The 17,074-nt window shown below is 28.0% G+C and overlaps 1 protein-coding gene across 1 annotated transcript; it reads left to right on the forward strand.

Moving 5' to 3' along the window:
* The first annotated feature begins 289 nt into the window (after positions 1-289).
* LOC102600336 (uncharacterized) lies at positions 290-3,804 on the forward strand. The gene is made up of 4 exons (XM_006365004.2): positions 290-631; positions 2,310-2,384; positions 2,492-2,632; positions 3,171-3,804. Exons 1-4 carry the CDS (start codon positions 455-457, stop codon positions 3,501-3,503), a joined length of 726 nt encoding a protein of 241 aa, XP_006365066.1. The 5' UTR covers positions 290-454; the 3' UTR covers positions 3,504-3,804.
* Positions 3,805-17,074: the final 13,270 nt, after the last annotated feature.

Genomic DNA, 17,074 nt, shown 5'->3' on the forward strand with positions numbered 1-17,074 from the left:
AATTTTTTTTTTTGTTAAACTCAATGTCAGGTCAAAATCAAATCATACGAACAAATTGAAACGAAAAGGAGTACATATCTCACATCTTTAATTTAAACGCTCACAAGATTCAAAAGTATACTTATTTTCTTTAAATTCTGAGCAAGTTAAAACCAGACCAAGAATTCGATATATATATATTAAATATAAAGCTTTCTTGGAAGCAACAATATATTTATTTTTTTATAAATAGAAGAGTAGCAAAATCAAAAAGGCCATTTATATGTACTCATGACCATCCCATCAAACCCACACCTCTCCAACCCCATCACCCCATAAGGTAGCCACTTACCTTCCTTCATTCACCCCTCTCTCTATTACTTATATATATACAATTCTATTATATATTACACACATAATTTAGACCTTTTTTCTCAACATATATAAATATAATAATAGAAGAAGGAAAATCAAGATGGAAGAGATGATGAAACCTGCATGGTTACAAGGATTAATGTCTGAGAATTTCTTTGGAGGATGTGAAATACATCACAATAGAAGGAAAAATGAGAAAAACATCTTTTGCTTAGAGTGTTGTCAAAGTTTTTGCCCTCACTGCCTACCACAACATCACTCACATCCCCTTCTACAGGTTCCTCTAATACACTTTTATTGATTCTCCGACTCAATTTATGTGGTATCGTTGAAATTTCGAGACTCAATTAAGTTTTTATTATTAAATATTGTGATGTATAAAACGTAGTTTTCAAATTTATTTTAAAATAGTTTAAGCTTCTATGTTCGATTCTTAATTATTATAGTTTAAAAGTTTGAATCTTGAAATTTCAATTATACTATATTAATTGGGACAGATGGAAATGAAATTATATTTTTAAAGTAGTACTCATAATTATGTATGTAACAAGGTTTATTTATAGTATTATTTCATAAAGTTATTTTTTTTAAAATATTTAATAAATAAAATATTTTTTTGAGATAATAATTATTACGAGTTGTCAAGTAATAAAAAAAAAAACTTGAACAAGTAATTCTTGTTCCCTTTTGAGGTTTTGGTTCCTTTTATTTACTAGAGTAAGTAAGTTTTAATTTTTTATTTACTCTTTTGATTTCGAATTTTGCTACTTTCTTGAATTTGAATTTTACTATCCGACAATAATAAAGTTGATTTTTCAAAAATAGAATTTGGGAACTAACAACAAAATTGAGGGGCAATTTAAAAAATTTCTCCTTGTCTTCACTTTGTTCATAGGAGGTTGTATGAGAGAGAAGGTGTGGGACTGGCTAAAATTTGTGTAAAAATATCTGTATTTAAAAAAAAAAAAAAAGTAATTGTGAAATTAAATAAGTAATTTTCTTTTAATTATTAAATTGATGAATTTAAATGAAGCCACATAAATATTGAGTAATCATGTAGTTTTTCTCACTTATTTGGAATTGAAGCATAATTATAATCATAGTAATATTCTTGAGTATGTTTCAATCAATATTAGAAAACATTACGTTAACTGTGAAATTTATCGCAAGGTTTTCTGTGGCTAATTAAATTTTCACATAATTCATCGCTAATTCATAATTAAATAGAATTAGCATGAGATTTTTACTGTTTAACTACAAAATTTTGTTCGTCCTTAATTTTTTATTTTTGGTAAATGTTTCCTTACAATATCCAAGATTGATGTGCCTTGAATTTGTATATTGTGTAGTCAATTACTAGAAGTAGTGTATTTGGAAGGCTATAGTTTCCACTTTTTGGAATTGTTTGCTTTCCAATTTTAGAACATTTCTTTTAACATAACACCTAATTTCCTCCTGCAAAGCACCTGTTGCTTTCAAACACTGTTTTGACCCAATTCTCAAAATTAATTTATTTCATTACTCTATTTCATTTTCTTTTTTTTTTTTCAATATTTTCAGTACTCATTTCTCTTTCACTTAAATTCATTCACATTTACTTCTCTTGAATTCAAACTTGGCTACCTTATTAAATTTCAAGTTTACTTAGGTTGGAGAACTACATAATCAATGATGTAATATTCCTTAAATTTAGTTAAATAAGAACTTTTAACACCATATTACGTCATACGAAGAAGTTAAAGAGAATTTAATTTTCTATTTTTCTTTAATACATATAAAATGATTTCGATCTTGTATATACAACGTAATTCTCTAGTGAAGGAATTCAGATGAATCTCCAACTATAGAACACAATTTTCATGAATAGACATATGAAAAGGTAAACGAATTTCAAGAGTAACTTACTACTACATGACTTGATATAATAGGTGGTAACTATTTAATTATAATTACAGGTGAGAAGATATGTATATCAAAATGTTATAAGATTGGGTGACCTAGAGAAGCTCATTGATTGTTCCAATATTCAGGTATTTTTTTTATTATTATTGTTAATGACAATATATACTTGTTGAATTTAATTATCTTATTTAAAAAAATTATAATAATATATGTTATTTCCTTGTTTGTTTTACAGCCTTACACAATAAACAGTGCTAAAGTTATATTCTTGAACCAAAGAGCACAATCAAGGTCATGCAAGGCTTCTGGCAACTCTTGTTTCACTTGTGACAGAGTTCTTCAACACCCCTTCAACTTTTGTTCCCTCTCTTGCAAGGTCCACCTTCTATTCCTTTTCTATCCCCCCCCTTAACCAAATGGGAAAAAAATTAGAGGCAGATTCAGAAATTAAATATAATGAATTTAGTTATATTGACACTTTTTAAGAGTAGTTATAATATCACATGAAAAAATGAGAGTTGGAGTACGTAGTATTATACCAAACAGGGAGGGTGTTCTCCTGAATCCTATCGATAAAAAATTACACAGTATATATGAATGAGATTTTATGTGTTCATCTGAATCCTATTGATAAAAAATTACACTATATATATGAATGAGATTTTATGTGTTCATGTACATATATAAATTTTGAATCCCTTAAACAACATGCAAAATGTTAGCTCAACGGTCTAAGGTTAGTTAAAATGCACCCCAATGTCTAGGGTTCGTTTTTACGTTTCAAACCTGTTGAGTGAGAATTTTGTATCTACCACTGTTATCAAATATTTAGTCATAAATGTGGCTAAGTATGTCAAAAATTAGTGTGCAAATTACATTTTTACCCTTATAAACTCAAGAATTATATAATGCAGGTTGATTTTATGGTGTATCAAGGTGAAGATTTATCAAACATCATCTATAGGTTTGATGATTCTGAATTTGCACTCTCCCAATTTGAAGGACTCCACGTGGACACCTCCGATTTGATCGATGAAGAAAGCCAAATTACTCCTAACTCCATCTTAGAAGATCCATTAGAATGCAGAGGTTCATCTTGTTCAAATAATGTCATGGGCAATTCCGGTATTTCACACGATGGACGTATGGTTAAAAATAAGAAAAAAAACAGTGGTTTTTTTCCAGGGCTTGTGCTTTCATTAAGCAATAGGAGAAAAGGAGCCCCTCAAAGATCTCCTCTTTCTTGAAAATAAAAATAAAAAAATAAAAATTAATCAAATATTCTCAAAAAATAATTAAGTAATAATTAGTACTTGTTGTAATATTATTAGTAGTTCTTTGGATTTGTGACTGTAATTTTATGATGTTTTTAGTGTCACTTTTAGGTTTTGGAATTTAATTACCAAAAAAAAAAATGATTCCATTCATGTGAGCCATAGGTTGATGTTTAGAGAGGTTTAATTTCCATTAGATATTTAATCTCTCTCTAATTATCACCAATTTTGTACTTTGGTTCAATGGAACTTGAACAGATAAATATAATCAGCTTCTAAATATTTCTTACTTTGCATTAATTACACATGTATTTACTTATTTTTTACTATCCTTCATATTTTCGAGGGAGTCTTAGTGTAACTGATAAAGTTATTGTCATTGACTAGGAGGACATGAGTTCAAATTACAAAAATAGTCTCTTCCAAAAATGTATGGTGATATCGTATGCAATAACTTCTTATAATTTGACACTTTCATTCTTAATTAAAACACCTCATTGATTTTCATTTTCAAGTTGCTAAGGTAGAATAGTAACTATTTTTTCATTCTTAATTAAAACTTTTGGTTTTCTCATTGTATATAAAATTGTCTTTGTTAGAAAAAGTTTTAATTTACTCTCGGTGTATATGTGAAACTAAGAATCTTGGGTGTCAATGAGGATTTAATCTCGAGCTCCAATATAAATACCAATGAAAAAAAATATATGAAATTTAAATAAAAATAAAGATTACAACAACACTTTGAAAATTATTTTACCAGCTTTTATTTCAGACTGTTATTTTTATAGGCATTGTGTACTACTCCAAAAGACAAAAAGCAGAAGGCACATCTCGTTATATGAAAATGTCATTCCACCCGTACAGTACTTTCTATTAAAGAAAAAAAAATTGGTGTGGCTCTTCTTTCTATTCAATTTTCTATATATTCGTTTCGTTTTAATTTGTTTGACTTATTTTTTTATTAATTTTTAAAAAAATATATTAAAATTTTGCAATTTTCTAATTTCAACTTCCACACGACAATTAAAGAATATTTGAGTACATTTAGTATATCTTTAATTTAAGACTACAAATTTAAAAGTTTTTATTATTTTTTTAAACTTCGCATCAAATTAGAATATGTCAGAATAAATTAAAACGAATGGAGTACGACTTATATGGAACTTGACATGCAATTTTTTTCACCTCTTGTAAATCATCTTTTGTTGGTAAAAAAGGACCAATATAAGAAATTAGATGATTTTATTTTTTGCAGAATTTGTGAAAATAATGTGAAGAAAGCTATTTAACAAAACTAGCAATTTCTAACTATCACTCCACCTGTCTTGATTTACCTAACATCTTTTTTATTATTGCTGTTGTTTATGTAAAAATAGAACGATATCTTTTTATAATTTTTTTTTTTTTAATAAAACAATTTATAAATCATATAAAGATCTAAATTTATTTTAAATTATAACTTTTTAAAAGAAAATTCTAAACTTTATGTTAAGTGAAACCATGCCTTAATCGAAACAATAAACATCTAAGTCATGAGAATGGATAAGAAAGGATTAAAAAAAAGTTAGGAGGGAATTTGGAAGTGATAAATAGGAAGGTGTTATGACTTATGAGTGAAATGGTTAGTTACCACCGAAAGATTTAGTGCAGTGGATGAAATTATTTTTTCTTTAATTAAGATCTAAAATTCAAGTTCTAGATATATAAAGAAATTTGATAGAAATTGCTTCGCTAATGAAATTTTATGTATTATAAATTTAAATTAGTCAAATTTTTATAAATATCGAACACAAGAAAGAAAAAAATTTATTGAGAGAGTTGGTGGATAGAAAACCACACATTAACCAACGTGTCGAGTATAGCATGTGATTAGGACCTCTCTTTCACATGTTTGTAGTATGTTTTCCTCTAATTATTGAACCAACCTAAGCTTCTTAGCCTACATAAGTGGCATCACTAGGGAATTGACATCTGTCCACTTACCCTATTTTCTTTTACTTCCTCGATTCCATTTTATGTGAGGTAGTTTGATTCGACACGAAATTTAAGAAAGAAAGAAAAACTTTTAAAATTTGTGGTCCAAAATGAATGATTGAAATTTGTGTGGCTGTAAATCATTACAGTAAGGATAAAATAGATATTATATAGTTAAATTGTTACTTAATATAGAAATGTGTCATTCCTTTTTAGACTGACTAAAAAGTAAAGTAAGTCACATAAATTGGGACAAAGGAAATAGAGTAATACATTTTTAAAAAAATGCTCATTTTTAAATTTTAATTATCCACGTAATATGTTTAATATTAGAAGATTAAAAAATAGTTTATTACATTTTACATATTTTTGTTTCAAAACCTTGTGATTCAAAAATGTTCTTTTTTCTTTTATGTTTCTTACCAAAAGAAATCAGCGCACTACCAAGCTCGTTCGAGAGTAACACTTTTAACAAAATTTTCTTCATAATTAAAGATTGAACCCGAAATATTTAATTAAGGATGGAATAGTTCCTCTGCTTCACTTTATCTTTCAAGAATTTTTTTGATTAGCGGAGAGTTATATATTCTTTTCGAAGCTAATTGCAATTCGCCATTAGTAAAACTTTATACTCCCTCCGTCATATTTTATGTGAGGTAGTTTGACTCAGCACGGAATTTAAGAAAAAAATGAAGACTTTCAAAACTTGTGGTCCAAAATGAATGATAAAATTTGTGTGGCTGTAAATCATTTCATTAAGGATAAAATAGTTATTTTATAGTTAAATTATTATTTAATATAAAAATATGTCATTCTTTTTGAGCTGACTAAAAAGAAAAGTAAGTCACATAAATTGGGACAGAAGGAGTAGTACTTTATTTTATTTCCAAGAGATCATTACTAATAACTCAAATTTGTTCTATTATAAGTCACTTTATTTTATAAAACTCTCTCTTATTTGCTTCATGTTTTTACAAGATCATATGATCTTACCTAAAGATCTTATGAATTCTTTATTTTACATTTACGTCGTGTGGAGAGTTAAGATTCTGCCGTACTTTGCTTTATATTATTTTCATGGACAATACACATGCATTTTATCCATTCTTGGAGTATATAATAAGAGTAGTTAATTAAAGAAATCAACTAGCATTATATTAAATAATACTACAATTTTTTATATATAGATATTAGATGTGCAATTTATTCTTGTTAGCATATTGCATTATGGTTTTATAAGATATTAGGAGTGTCTGATAATCTCATCAAATATATATAGTTATTTTATCAGCAGTAATGTCAATTATTTCAATCACGTTAATTGAATTCTTTTAGAGAAAATCAAGAAACTTGACATCATTACTTCTCTTTCTTTATACTCCCTCCGTCTCATTTTATGTGAGATAGTTTTACTCGGCATGAAGTTTAAGAAAAAAATGAAGACTTTTAAAATTTGTGGTTCAAAATGAGTGATAGAAATTTGTGTGGCTGTAAATCATTTCATTAAGGGTAAAATATATATTTTATAGTTAACCAGTTAGTACTTAATATGAAAATGTGTCATTCTTTCTAAAATTGACTAAAAAGGAAAGTAAGTCACATAAATTTGAAATAGAGGGAGTAGTAATTATGCTTTTTGTCATTCAAATATAACTAATTATGTATCCATTTATATCCACAATTGAATAATCGAAATTCAAACATAATCATAACGGAAAAAACAAATCAAATCAAATTTATTTTGGTTAATGATATTTCTTCAAATGGAAAATGAAAAAAAAAGTTGGGTGGGGGTTTTTGAAGAAAAATATAAAATTTATATATAAAAATATAAAAAAACATGTTTGCTTTATATATAAGAATATAAAAAACATTTTACACAAAATATATAGGAAAATTGAGGTGGGAAAAACTTGATTTTAAATTTTTTTTTGGATCAATTGGTGAAAAAATTTGGCTCCAAAAATTAAAATTAAAATAGTCATTCAAATGCATTTATATTTTTGAAATCTAACATTTTATCATTTATTACAAAGTTGTCATAAGAAATCATTAAATAAGGACATAAGGGTAAAATTACCTTATTTCTTAATGCAAGTGCAAATGGAAGAAAGTGACTTATAATATGGGACGGAGGGAGTAGATGGTAAATGGGCCTCCAAGTAATGAGCTCCATAACCTTGGCCATACACATAATGCAGATTGCAGAGAGGCATATTATGGGTTTCAATGAGTATTCCAATGTACTAATCAAAGATAACTTTATGATTACCCTTTCTTTATTAATGCTTATATATATCATTAATGGGTCCAGAATTTAATTGATGGAGATTTAAGTCATAATATATGTTCAAATGAAGACAATTAATTTGATACTACCCATAGAAAAGTCGAATATACTTTGCTTTTTCCACGTGTACAAATAAAATTTTGAATAAAACATTATGAGTAATGACCAATTGTGCATCATCATTTATGTAGCCCTCTTGAGCTTTTGTCTAGAGTAATAGTTCGAGATAGATGTTTGAGTTTTCTTTTTCAATATTTATCTTCTTTTTTTTAATAAATTGTACTATTTATAAAGTTACATTAATGATTTCACAAAGAATAATAGTTAAAAGTATGATTTAAATTATGCTCTTGAATATTTTTCTTAATAATTGTGTATTGTCTCACAAATTTAGTTAATAAGAAACAAAGAGAGTAGGAAAAAAAGAAGAGAGGCATGATATTCAAATTGTTCTTCATTTTGGAGCTTAAGAATCTATAACTTCATTTCAATATTTGCAAATCTAACCAAGTAGAATTATGAACTCAATCTACTCATAATTATTAGTAATATATAAACAGATATTCAATTTTATCTTTAGCTGACAAGTAAATATTTCAACTTTGAATATGTATATTTTATTTACATATCTTAACTCGTCTCCAATTGAACATTTTAACTTACAAAATGATTATCTAACACCTCAAAATTTATGTGTCACGTCAGCATTGATGTCCACGAAATACAGAGGGATGAGTTGAAGTCATGTTTAGTTATCAATTAAGATCAAGTTGAAACAACAAGATGTGTATTGGTCGTTTGGTACGAGGGATAAGGGATAATAATCTCGAGATAAAATGTATAATTATTTTACGTTGTGTTTGGTTTGGAATATTAGTTATCCCATGTATATGATAAGATAATTAATATGAGAAAATGACCAAAAGCCCCCCCAACCTATAGTCGGATTCCCAACTACACACTCATACTTTACAGGGGTTCTATTACCCCCCTGAACATTTTTTTTTACTAATTTTCTCACCCTTATTTGCTGACATGTCCAAGAAGGTGAGATCAACTCCCTTAGGCGCGTAAGAACAGAAAATAAAACATTAAAAGCTGAAGAAAACTACACATGTGAGTCCAAATCAGCTATATTAAATCTCCAATGGTATAATCTCATCTCTCCCAAAATCAAACTCTCTTTTTCTTCCTTTTTTCTCAATTCTTCTAATAGTTGACAAATCTCCAACGGTATATTCCTTCATTCTCTCCCAAATCAGCTTAAAACTTGAATTTACTTGTCAAAGCATTCAATTGTAGTTTCAATTTTGAAAAAGCTTGAAGCTTTAGGACTTGTAATTTCTCTTATTTCATAGTTATGGTTCAAAAAATTTCTTCAATGGAATGCTATTATACCAAAGCCTAGTTATTGCTCTTCATTTTTTTGTCAATTTCATAACCCTAATCAAAACACAATAATCAATATCGTTCAAAATCGCTAGTAAAGAACTAAAAGAACTAACCTTTACTTAGAGAAAAACTTCGACCCAACAAACGAAAAAAGCTAAACGAACCTTCCCCAACCTTCCCAACAAACTTCGATTGGAACGAAATCTCAGATCGAAGAAAATGGGGGTGAATATGGTCAGATCGAAAAAAGGTTAGGGTTTGGAGAAAGAAAGAGAAAAATGAAAAGATTAAAGGAAATTCGTGGGTTCTGGGGTCCAGTCATTATGTGGCAGCGCGTGTAAACAAACATTTAATTATATCTGGTTTATGTGGACACGTCAGCAAATAAGGGTGAGAAAATTAGTAAAAAAAAAATGTTCAGGGGGGTAATAGGACCCCCGTAAAGTATGAGTGTGTAGTTGAGAATCTGGCTATAGGTTAGGCGGGCTTTTGACCATTTTCTCTAATTAATATCATAAGATGACTTTGTCTATCGTGCCAAACAACCAGATTGAACAGTTGTTGTGTTAAAACATTCTTTATGTATTGGATTGTGTTCTTTCCGGAATAATTTAGCAATACATTAGGTAATTTATTAGGCTCTCCTTGCAATTCTTTTATTTGTTATCAATTTCAAATGTGATATCTTTTTATAAAAAAAATTCATTTCATCACATCTAATACATGAGTTCTAAAAATACTTTTCGTATGAGTAAAACACTTCATTTTTTTTCTTGTAACATCGTGCTCAATAAAACACCACCATGCAAAATAAAATAAATGACATAATACATAAACATGACCCTTAACTTGACTTCAACGGACAACTCTGTCCTTCAATTTTGAGTGTGCACAAGTAAACACTTAAACTTGTATAAATTAAACAAGAGACACACGTGTCCTACATGACATAACACACGTAAGACACAAAATTGTCATGTAGGGTGATATGTAGGACGAATGTGTCTATTTATTTAATTTTATACAAGTTAAAATATTTACCTATACATACTCAAGTTAAATGTTATAGTTACCGGCTAATGCAAGTGAAGAAAAAAGGGATTGGATAAATGTAAGGTGAAGGCAGAGCCAATGAAATTTTTGAAGTGCTCTCAAATCAACTACTACACTTTGAAACTCTACTTGACACAATAACTGAGGAAGCTAAGACTGATACAGAGGAACCTATGGGCAATGGGGACCATCCATCAAGCTATTATGCAGTTTTGGTCTGCAAAAACTATATTATATGTATACTAGCCCTACTCACTAGAGTTTGATCATATAGGTTAAAATCTTCTATTGCCTCACCCTTTTGTACCCAATTCAGGACACTGTCCCAAAAATCTCATCTCATCTTTCCACTAAAAGGTTCATATCTACTCTTAATTTATCACTAAATTTCATTCCGATACTTAAGTTATGATATTCTATTTATTTTGATGGCATAATACACAAATATGACTCTTAACTTGATTTCAGCGTCCTTCAATTTTGAATATACACAAGTAGATACTTAAATTTATATAAAATTGAATAAGTAGACACACATGTCCTACATGGCATAATATATGTAGGACGCCACGTAGGACACAAAATTTCCATGTAGGGTGTCATGTAGGACGGATGTGTCTATTTGTTCAATTTTATACAAGTTTAAGTTTCTACTTGTGCACATCCAAAGTTAAAGGTCATAGTTGCCAGCTGACGCCAAATTAAAGATCATGTTTATGTATTATGCTTATTTTGATTGAGCATCACTTGATAAAATGTTTCTATATGATATTTGTGACTCGTAGTTTGAAAATGCTTTTGTATGTGTTTATTGTGTAGATAAGTTAACTAATTATATTATAGGTATTGACCTTGGTAAGTTGTAAAAACTTAAGTATGTTCCAATTGGTGTTAATGTGTAAATCAACGTTAAGTCTATTCTTTCATTCTGCCTTTATCTTTATTGAGTCAATTTCTCAGATTTAATTGGATAATACATAAACGTGTTTTTTTAATTAAGTCTCAGCTGACATTTAATTTATGTTCTTCAATTTTGGGTGTGTCCAAATAGACACTTAAATTTGTATTAAGTGAAACACGTAGACATACACATCCTACATGACAATTCACACTCAAAAAGTTGTAAATATTCTAGTACAAATGGTTTATCTTAGCCTAATTTGACTAAAAATAATTGGTTTATTTTTATTTTATTTAAAAAAAAATAAATATACACACTCAAAACTAGAGAGTATAAATATATCTACTTGTTCAATTTTATAAAAAAATATGCACATTTAAAATTTGAGAATCTAGATATTAACTAATAAAGATCAAAGTATAGGTCATATTTATGTATTGTGATTGTGCCTCTTAATTAACATGCATTTTCTCTTACTATCAGGATCGATGCATATGACATTACAATCATCTTATGACACGAAGTCTAATAAATTAATGAACAATATAGTTTTTTTTCTTACGAAAAGCCATAATTACTCTCGGAAGTTATTTGATATGAGGTATAAGATATAATAATTTCAAGATAAAATATAGGATTATTTATCTTAAAATAACCTATTTCCTACACAACGATTCCTTAGCACCTTAAACTCATTTTTAAAACTACATCAATGTAAATAATAAGAGAATACTGAAATGATAAGAAGTGATTTAAAAATAATAATCAGAAAAGAACATAGTATTCACATGATATGTTTTTGTCCCTTGTTCTAGAGTCTAGACCACCAAATTGGAAATAGAGGAAAAAAATCATTGATGATATCAATCAAAATCTAGATCTATGGTCAAACCAAAGAAACTGAACTACATTCTATAATTGAGTTTATACCAAAAAATATGGGACCCAACAATTATTTTCTTTCTTGGGTCCCAAATATTTATGCTATTTCTTCAATTACCCACTTTGTAGGAGTGGACATGGTACGATATGTCCATATGGTGTAAAAAGAAATTGATTTGATAATTTCAATTGTGAATTTCTAAAAGCACTATAAATATGTGTCAAATTAATTTGGTATAGTTCATATTTTGTGGTACGATAAATCATTAATCATAGTTTGTTTTCAACTTACATGTACTTGTGTGATAGAAAATTGTGGCTTTGACCTTTCAGAGGACATCTAATTATATCATACTAACTCTTTATAAATGTCGTAATTTTCTAAAAAAAATTTTAAGTAACTATCTTTGTTAATTAATTACATAAAAGAAAAAAGATATTTCAATCGAAATGAGTAGTAAACTTGAGATGTCCAAATAATTAGTTTTGTATTAATTTTATTTATATATTTGCTAGTATTATAATAATATATATGAATCGTACATGTAACTATATATATTTGGTACAATAATCAATATTTTAGTTTATTTTTTTGATAGATATCAAATATGATATTAAATATCATTTTTAAATACATACCAAATACCATATTATTGAAACCACAATACCAAAAAACATTAATTTCAATATAATAATTCGATATCTACGGAAGCCTCCTTACCCACATCAATTCTTAAGCATTGCTAGTTTTTTACATAAAAAATAAATGGAATAGAATTAAAACACTCTTAGTATTTCTCGTAGAACTTTTTAATTCTTAAACTTATTTATGATTGTCATTTCGACAAACACTTACTTCTGATTGCAATCAATAATTAGTTAATTCGCCTGATAGACGATAATCTCCAATGTTGAGCCACCATGACATATACTTTATTTAGTTAATTCACCTGATAGACGATAATCTCCAATGTTGAGCCACCATGACATATACTTTATATGACATTCATTAACATATCGACTCGTAGAAGCCTCAATATTATCTCTTACTATCTCAAATATGCTATTGGTAGCAATTAAAAATGTTCAAATATGCCTCAATATATTTGAGCTTGGTCTAAATAAGGGATATATTAAACATAAAACCTATGCTTTGTAGGGTTGTTGGGTGGCAGTCACAAGATGCTGGGATTAGGGGAGTAGCTGTAAATAAAAAATCACAGCTAGGAGTATTTGATTCAAGTTCCCAATGATTGCCTAGTTATATTTCAATTTTATTATTTTATTCGTTTCAAAATAGGTATTTATCATTTATAAAAAGTTACATCCATTAATAAATCAATAAATGTAAAGTATTGCTTACTAAATTGTTCCTACTTGATAATTATAATTGTTGGAAATTGAACACTAAGATGAAATATGAATATGTAGTTGGAAAAATATAATGATTTTATTTTAAATTTCTAAAAAAATACTTATTTTGTGGTAATATTTTTTTAATAAGATGATATTTATTTAAATACGAAGGAAATGTGCATCCTACCGTACAATATCAACTTTAGTCGTGTTGGTAATTTGGCAAGATGACATTTACTTTAGGACGAAGGAAATATGCTTCTTACAACATCAACTTTAATCGTGTGAAACTTCCTTTTTGTCTCGGAGAAACAAATTTAGATCCATTTTTTTCATGAGTCAAAAAGAAATCTTATGTAACTAGTCTCAATTGCATCACCAAAGAATATGACGCAGTAAATGAGACTACTCCCTCCTTAATTAGAGATTTTGGATTCAAATTCAAGCATTGAATATGAAAAATTCATGATCAAAAACGCTTTTCCTTAAATGAAAACCTATTATACATAACGTAAATTCAAATTAATCGAATTCTAATACAAATAACGAAATATCGAATGAAAGAGATGAGTAATATCTATTGTCTCATCTTTGTCATACTTAACCCCTGCAGCCTTTGTAGCTGGCAAATGCCCTCTCTCTTTGGCGGCTTCTTCTGCACCTATGCTCTTTTGAATAGACCACAGCTTCATCTATTAATTTTCTTACATAAAAATCTGGATAGATTTTGAGAGTAGATTTTTAAAAAATATATATATTTAAATATTTATTTAATCATGATATTTCAAGTTTTCAAAAACTGGTTAAGAGTAGTTTTTGAATTTCTGAGATTTCTAATGGCATGACTTTAAGGGATCGTTTAATAAATGGATAAGATTCAAAGTATTCTTGTATTATTATTTGTATAGCTTATATGATATTTAGTAGATAGATAAGAAATAAATAATCATGTATAAAATTAATAATACGCTTGGTTGACAAGTAAGAAACTCCCATAATTAATTAATATATGTAAAAGTAAAGAGAGAACATATATATTATTTTATGTAAGATAGAAGGTTGAATAACTAATAGAGTACATGAATAAAATAATATATAAACCCTCTTATAACTAATTCCTACATTATTAGTAATACCCTATAATTCTAACCAGCTACCAAACAGATCCATAATTATTTTTTCAAGTAAACTATATGTTCAAACTTCAAACACAATTTTAAATTCCAAAAATCACAACTTTAAAAATTCAAAATTTCAAATTTCAAATTTTATAACTAAATGGGAGCTAAATTTTCAACCAAGTAGAAAAATATTAAAAAATAAATATATACGAAAGAATCATACTTGTTTTCTAAAAAAACTTTTTAAGAAAACATTTTACTTCCTACCAAACACCCCTAAAACTCGAATAGAGTGCTAGCTAATCGAGGATATATAACTCTAAACTTTCTTTAAAGTTGATAGGTAAATATAAATCTCTTTTTGAAGAATTTTGAATACGTATAACTCGCCTTTTTATGTTGAAACTCCATTAACGGTAAGGACAAATTGGTAAATAGTATATGAATACACCACAAGTGTACGTAATTAGGGCAAAGTTGCTCAATTTGTACCATGAGCTGGCTAGTTTGTTTGTTTTACCGTCTCTACAAGCAACTTCCATCATTTTTACGTTTTTGGGGATTCAAACTCATAATTAGAAATGAAAAATACTTATCATCTGAACAATGTCAAAATGACTAGTTAGTTAAGAGATGCTATGATGATGATCTCATTATTAAAGATGAGATTTTCCAAAGCCGTGTCCTTATTCGAATGCTTACTTTAAATTAAAAATAAAGTGATTTAAAAGATAATAGAGTATAACAATTGATATGAAATTAGATGTTATAATCGGCGTTTCTACAAAAATTCCCTTCTTTCATTGATGCTCTCACTTGACGAACGTTGAGTAGAGGGAGCAACAAAGAAAAAAAGTGGTAGAAAGCATATGAAATACTCGAAGGTACGCATAAATTCCTTGATATCATTATTGTTATTAAAAAGATCATTCATATATCGTCAGTCGCCTTAGTCCTTTCCACACATTAAATTAAATGAAATCTTGAACAAGGTCCACCACATTTGTTTCCCTTTGTGAAACTTCTTAGGTGGGCATTTGTTTTGAGTTTTTGGACTCTAACACTATTTTAATCCTCTTTACATCATTACAAGTAAAATAAAATTGAGTGAGCCATTCTTATCTATCTATCTATAAGGGCCCCTTGTTTGTACAGAAATGCATTCTCTAGTAACAAAAAAACATGAGAAAATTTGAATTTTAGAATGGACCCAACATTATTTCAGACCTATGATTGCTTAAAAATCCCTTTGACCAATTTTTAACTTTACCACAACCCTTTTTGACCCTATATGTATAGCTATTTCATAGGGTTTTTTTTTTATATACCAATAGAGAGTTTTCTTTCACTGAAATAGGAAGGGTAGCTAATGTTGGTTGAAGTATCCTATGGACTATAATGTTTGTTACAAGTGATGATGGGACAGTAGAAGCATCAAATTGGTCTTATGCTTTATCACCTTCCTTCAAAACTTGCTAACTTCTATTTTGGTCTTCTACCTTCTTCTCTCTTCTTTTTATTTTTTACATATTCTTGCTCCGTCCAAATTTATGTAGCGTTATTTGTTTTAGTTTGTATTCAAAATAAAATCATATTTTTATGAAAAACTTATCTGAATACATAACTTATTTTATCATATTCTCTAAAATTTCCTATTAGTTGGAAAAATTACAAAAATTTCTATTATCTTCTATTCTCGGATACGTCACTTTACGCAATGTATTGATTGGATGCATCACTTTACTCGATATATCAAGACGTTGAGTAATGTATCCGAATCAGAATGTGATGTATCGAGATGTATCCGAAATCAGGACGCGATGTTTTAATCTAGTGAAATTATTTATGATCATGCAAATGTCTAATGTGTGTTTTAGGGTGTGTTTGGTATGAAGGAAAATGTTTTCCTGCAACAACAAGTTGATTTTTGACATATTTTCTCATGTTTGGTTGGTGAGTAAAAAATATTTTTCGGAAAAGATTTTTAGTGTTTGATTTATGAATGAAAAATATTTTTGAGAAATATCTTTTATTTTTACTAAAGTAGAAAATAATTTTTGAAATTGAAAATATTTTTTAAGAACAAATTTAATTTTTTTGGGGGGGTGGGGGGTGGGAGGCTTGGGCTAACATTTATAGGAAACTTACATATCCTTCGCTAACTAGTTTATCGATATGATTAAAATATGTATTATTTTTATATTTTCGTTGTATATGTACTATATATATTATGTATATGATATGTATACTATATATATACTTCGATATACGAATATGTATACATGTTTAGTATAAAATAAATACCATACACTATATATTGTATATATATTTTATAAATCAGATGAGAAAATGATATTTAATTTATAATATTTTACTTGGTCAAGTCCTCTGTTGATGACTATGATGTTTTCGGTCTTGAATAAGTTTGTTTGGTCAACTTTCTAAAATTAATTTATTTTGAAAAGTGTTTTATTTTTTGAGTGGTTATATTTGTGTATGACTAATCAATTTGTAAAAATACTTTTAAGTAGCAAATCAATCGAGCTACTAAAATCTCTGTATGTTAAGAAATGGA

The sequence above is a fragment of the Solanum tuberosum genome, unplaced genomic scaffold (genome assembly GCF_000226075.1).
Source record: "Solanum tuberosum cultivar DM 1-3 516 R44 unplaced genomic scaffold, SolTub_3.0 scf00527, whole genome shotgun sequence".
NCBI classification, from domain to species: domain Eukaryota; kingdom Viridiplantae; phylum Streptophyta; class Magnoliopsida; order Solanales; family Solanaceae; genus Solanum; species Solanum tuberosum.

Excerpts from the sequence above, each read along its gene's own strand:
- LOC102600336 (XM_006365004.2), top strand. The coding sequence starts at position 455 with ATGGAAGAGATGATGAAACCTGCATGGTTACAAGGATTAATGTCTGAG. Across the intron at positions 2,385-2,491 it reads TTGATTGTTCCAATATTCAG|CCTTACACAATAAACAGTGC; the intron begins GTATTTTTTTTA and ends TTTGTTTTACAG. Across the intron at positions 2,633-3,170 it reads TTTGTTCCCTCTCTTGCAAG|GTTGATTTTATGGTGTATCA; the intron begins GTCCACCTTCTA and ends TATATAATGCAG.